The sequence below is a fragment of the Budorcas taxicolor genome, chromosome 15, assembly GCF_023091745.1.
Source record: "Budorcas taxicolor isolate Tak-1 chromosome 15, Takin1.1, whole genome shotgun sequence".
NCBI lineage: Eukaryota > Metazoa > Chordata > Mammalia > Artiodactyla > Bovidae > Budorcas > Budorcas taxicolor.
In genome coordinates, this window is record NC_068924.1 from 4,079,201 (window position 1) to 4,085,200 (window position 6,000).

Genomic DNA, 6,000 nt, shown 5'->3' on the forward strand with positions numbered 1-6,000 from the left:
TCACCAACATGTTTAGCCACACCAGCATTTTTGCGGGGCGGGGCAGGGGTGGCGCACTGGGCCCTTGCTGCTGCACACGGGCTTTCTCCAGCTGTGAGCAGGGGCTGCTCTGCAGTGGTGCAAGGGTTTCTCACTGTGGTGGCCTCTTGTTTACAGAGCTCTGGCTCCAGGCACGGGCTCCATGGTTGGGGCACAATGTTTAGTTGCCCTGTGGAACGTGGGATCTTCCCAGACCACTGGCTAGCAGATTCTTAACCACTCTCCAGGGACGTCCCCATACCAGCATATTAGGTCACAACTGTATTCGTTGTCCTGTCTGCAGAGTATTGTCTCAGCATTGTATTTATCCATAACACATGCTTTAGTCAGAAGACTCTTTGTGATATTAATAATATTTGGGACAGCACTTGGCACAAAGCAGGCCCTTAGAAAGTTATCAGTAAACACATGCTCAGACACCTGCGCTCTTCATGACCCTGCACATAGGTAATGCATTACTCTGTGATCAGTGGATTCCATTACTTTAAGGAGTCGGTGATTGTCTATAACAATATTTGTACTTGTGCATTCTAATAGTGAGCCCATAGATTTCATTGGATCCTCAAAGGCTTAAGAACCAGTTTTCATAAAGAGAATAAGTGGTATGTATTTGAGTTAAATCCCAGGTACTTTCTAACAGGAAATGCTTCTTGTCCTAGGTGTTAAAGTTTGAACCTGGCCATTTCAAGAGGAGGGGCAGAGCAAAGCATATGGCTCTCGTTGACATCCAGTTGGATCATCATGAGCGGTGCGACTGTATCTGCAGCTCAAGACCACCTCGATAAGAGACTGTGCATGTACTTTCATTAAACACGAAAGAACCTTTATTTTAAGGAGGGTGTGGTAAGAGACCCCTTTCCCACCAGCAACCGAACTTACTATTAGCCTGAAAAGCAATGAATACAAGTGGTTGCTGACTTTCAATCTAGCTTTGTTAGTGCCATGACAAGTAGAAAGGCATATCATCAACCTCTATATCCAAGAATATAGGATTGCATTTAACAATAGTGTCTGAGGATATATGTCATCTCCATGTCTCTGTGTAAATAGACCAAATGGTTTACTCAGTATATATAACCAGGTACACCAGAGCTTACATATGGTTTAATTATTTAGACTCTTAAAATCTGACAAAATAAGGGACATAGTAAATACATTAAACATGTCTTTAGAAGATTTGGAAGATTAATTTGTTTATTTTTAAGTTTTGAATCACAAAACAATTTTGGATCTTGCTCTTTCGAAGAAAGCACCTTTTATATTAAAAATCCAATAAATGAGCATTTCTTGTGCATACATCTTAATTATAAAAAGAGGGAAATATGGTTTCTGGGAAAAGATACATTCCTAGCCGTTTTTCTCATGAGATGTACTACATACTTACCTATATAGACAATAATTACCTGTCTCCAAAAGCATGTCATCATAATATAGGGCTTTAGAAATAAAGCCCTTAAGTCTTCTCTTAGTGTATCTTGCCGAGGCATGTAAACTCATTAACACCTGTCTTCAAAAAATTCTCACAAGGTTTATTATTATTATTCTATGAGAGAAAATGTATAAGTTGAAGCAGAATTTTGAATTGTTTCTTCTCAAAACCTCTCCACAAAAGTAACTCCTTTGGAGAATGTCATGGGGACTCTGTATGAGCCTTTCAAAATAATGCTCACTGAAAAGTTTGAGAAGTTGAAAGTAAAAAAATGTGAGCATTGAAATATTAACATAACTGGGAGTGGGATGGACTATTTGATTGGGATCCATATTTGATAATGATTCATACTCTCCAGATTATGCCAATTAATTTTATGTATCTTGCTTTTGTGTTCCTATCTCTTCCATATCTCTTCCTATCTCTTCCATATATATATCTGTTTATGAGTCCTTATGAGCTTTCCTGGTGGCTCAGACGGTAAAGCGTCTGCCTGCAATGCGGGAGACGTGGGTTCAATTCCTGGGTCCGGAAGATCCCCTGGAGAAGGAAATGGCAATCCACTCCAGCACTCTTGCCTGGAAAATCCCGTGGATGGAGGAGCCTGATAGGCTACAGTCCATGGGGTCGCAAAGGGTCGGACACGACTGAGCGACATCTTCAGTCTTCAGCACGAGTCATTATTAAATGAGACAATGTGTATATATATATATATATATATATATATATATATATAAAATGGCATTTTATATTTGGCAAGCCATCATGGATCACTTATAGCCCAGAAGCTGTTTTTGCATTAAAGCAACCCAATTTCATTGACATAAATTCCTGTGTACTCACTATTCATTTCAGTTGAATTCCTGTTTCTGAACCAAGTGAAAGGAGACCTGGGGTCTCTGGTTCTTTCCAAATCTATGGCACTTGTTCTAAGAAGCCTCACTGCAATTTGTGAGAGCACAAGTTTGGCCCTGCTCTACCCTAGGAAATGGTTTTTGCATTGGTAGTTATTATTGGTACTTAGAGTAATTTTTCCTCCTTGGCTCCTTAATGTCTGTTAAGGCCTCAGGGACTGACTACAGGCGTAGGAAGTGATTCATCATTCTCCAAAACAAGACTCTAAGAGAACAATGTTGACATGAAGATAGCTCTGGAGCCGCTCAGAGAGAAGGACATTTTTCTTCTCACCTTGAAAGAAAAAAGGAGAGCTGGTTTCTTCCCTGAGTCCAGGGCCCTACTGAACACAGACAAGTCGAATGAGGGATGTGTAACTGGGACTCATTAAGTCTCAGTGTCAGATGAGCAGCCTATATATATTTGGATTTCTGAGCATGATGCTTTCAGGACCAAGTTCTCAAGTATCTTTAGGAGCTCATTTCTGATAAGCTCTTTAAAAGGTCAATGCTTATTGAGGATATTCCTTCAAAATTTCCCTGAAAGTGTCCTGTGTTTTTACCTCAAAGGATGACTGGTAAAAATAAACACTCTACTGTTGAGTTGTCCGAAATCCAGAGTGCAGTCAGAAAGAGCACAACCAGACCCTTTAATAATCAGTAACCATTCTTTCCCTGCAAGCCTCTTGAAAGCTTCCTGTGAAAACATAGAATTGCTGGGCCAAAACCAAAATTTGAGTTATATCACTAACTTGCTCAACTGTTAAGTATGAAAAATTAGAGTGTTCTACCCAATTTTCAATAAACCTTCCAAGCTGCAATAACCAGGATGGTTTTCAGTTAAAGCCCTGTCTCGACTTTTTATTTATTAGCTGCCATGTAAGCATGCAGTCTCACTCACTTCTTTTTTTTCTTTCCTGAGTGTTTTATGAAAACTTCTCCCTTGGTTATCTGTTATCTATTGCACTTCCAACATGTAGCCAATAAATCTGCTTCATTGCCATCAAAGGAATAAAAAGCTCACCGTACAAATTACATTTCAAAACAAATCCTAATAAATCCTCATTTCTGTATGGCTCACTCACCTGGAATAATGCCTTCTGTTCAATATGTTATAGGGCAGAGCACTTTCATAAGTAGAATTTTTTCTGTTTTTTTTTTTTTTCTTTTTTTTGGTTATATTGGTAACATGCAGCTTTTCCTCTCATAGTGTTTTCTGTAACAAATGTAATTTGCCTCTTATCTTCATGAAAAATAAATATTGCTTACAAACAAAGCTACTCCATTATTTAGTACTCAACTGCAGTTTTAAAAGGTGCACAGTGATACAGACTTACTTCCCCAAATACATGCAGCTGTCTGACAAGGTTGGGGGCGTTCTGTGGGCCTGGTTTTAGAACATTGTTCCTTGAAAACTGGCTTTTACCCTGTCCCTTCTAGAAGCCACCAGAAACCGGAAATGGAGTGGCACTTCAGTTGTGTTTTTTTTGTTTTTTTTGTTTTTTTTTTTTTGCTGCTCTTGGTGCTTCTTTGTTTGACTATCTCCCTGCAGGCTTTTAGTAGAAGATATCCTCCTCTGACATTTTTGCTTTGGAGTGTCCACAGGCTGTCTCCTTTAGGGCCTGAAATCAATAACGTTATGTTCACCCTCACACCTTCACCCATCTTGATGAACACCACAGTTGGTGGGTCAGTGTTAACCAGATTTTTTTTTTTCCAATATGAGTTTATTTCATTATTTAGGACCAACGCCCTCAACAGAATGCCTAAACCTGCAAGATACTTTAAAATGATCCCAAATAGTTCAAAATACTAGATTTGAAGATCATATATAGTTTTCCCTCAAAACGTAAGTGCTTTCAGTAAATTACAAACCAAACCATGTAAAATTATGTGAAGGCAGATGATCAATCTGGTAGCATTTGTAAGGATTCCTGGGAAGTGATCTGTGGGAGCTGGGGGCTTTTCCTCCCAGCAGGTGGAGACTGAAAGTGTCTTAGTGCATCAGAGAGAAAGCTAGAAGGCCTTGGATATAGTGACAAATCTGACACTTTCTGGACCTGCTTAGGGGCTACTCTGCTATAGAGTTTGGAGTGTGCCTTATTGGTGGGGGAGGCAGAGAGACAAAGCCTAAAGAGAGCTCATCTTGCTGTAAGAATTTTTGCTTTTGCTTGTAGTCTTGGTCTTCACCATCCCACTGAAGACAGGATGGCAACTGTACAGTGTTGGGTGAAACTCTGCCACTTTATTTAGTTCAATAGTGTTGGGTTTTGGTGAAAAGGGAGTAGAGACATGTATTTTGTGGCAAGAATCAATTTTACCACTGGAAATATCAGCTAACGTGGAGTCAAAGTATGGGGGAAAAATGGGCAAGGATAGGTAGAGTAGTTTATTTATATAACTTGGATTTTTATGACAAAAATCATACTAGTCATAGATATACAAGCAATATTTTAATGCAAATACATTAAGAATGTTATTTTATTTCCTGAAATGCATACATGTCCAGTTTTCTATTAAGAGTAACTCAATAGATGTCCAAATTGTTCATATTCTCCTAGGGTCCTCTGGTAGAACATTATGTTAATAGATTAGTATTCATGCCTGAAATCCTAGGAAACACAATTTTGTTTATTGATAGCTCTGATCAAATATGCTGGAAGAGAGACTATTTATAATTCACTGATTTTATTGGCATTCACTTAAATTCTATTGTTTTTGATGATCAACTTAAAAACTACATAGGCCTTTAAAACTTAATACACTGAGATATCTCCTGAATATTGTAGTTAAACATCAGCAATGGATAAGCAACTAACCACTTAATTTAAGATTTTGAGCTTTCTGTTCTTCTTACAGTTCAGAATTTACAAGTTAATTTTTATCTTTTAAAGTAAACTGTATTTGTATAGATATCTCTAAGAATTCTTTAGCAGAACACATTAGAAGAGAGTACGGAGCTGAGTCCGTAATAAATGCTAATATACTCAGTGCAGCAAGTCATGGGCCAAGAAATTTTCATTTTCTAATAAAGGCGTTTGATTTTCTAATTATTTTAAACTGCTAAGTGCTGGTTTCCAGGCTTAGTGGCCAGGAACAAAACGTTAAAATCACCCTTGGGTTCAATTTATATTTTAAATAATCCCTGGTATGCAAATTTTCTTGTAAGAACTAAAGTCTTCAGGTAGTATTTCTTAATCTCCATTTTTGGTTGAGGAAATATTACAAATTCATTCTCCTCTGGTATCTTCTAGCCTTTCCTTTTTTCTTTGTGACTTCCACATCTCTCCTCTTCTGACCGATTTCTATCCCCCAGGCTTCAACTCAGAGAAAGTCAGGATGGGTGTGCACTTTAGTATGCGAGACAGCAAAAGAGACACAGATGTATAGAACAGACTTTTGGACTCTGTGGGAGAGGGAGAGGGTGGGGTGATTTGGGAAAATGGCATTGAAACATGTATACTATCATGTAAGAAACGAATCACCAGTCTAGGTTCAATACAGGATACAGGATGCTTGGGGCTGGTGCATCTCTCTGGGATGACCCAGAGAGATGATATGGGGAGGGTGGTGGGAGAGGGGTTCAGGATTGGGAACTCATGTACATACATAGCAGATTCATGTCAATGTATGGCAAAA

General features: G+C 38.7%; 1 protein-coding gene across 1 annotated transcript in view; it reads left to right on the forward strand.

The window, feature by feature from the left end:
* Nucleotides 1–824, forward strand: part of PDGFD (platelet derived growth factor D) — a 277,802-nt gene extending 276,978 nt beyond the window's left edge. The window contains exon 8 of the mRNA XM_052653124.1: nt 699–824. Within this exon, the coding sequence (XP_052509084.1) occupies nt 699–824 (126 nt within the window). The remainder of the gene's footprint in view (nt 1–698) is intronic.
* The last annotated feature ends 5,176 nt before the right edge of the window (nt 825–6,000 follow it).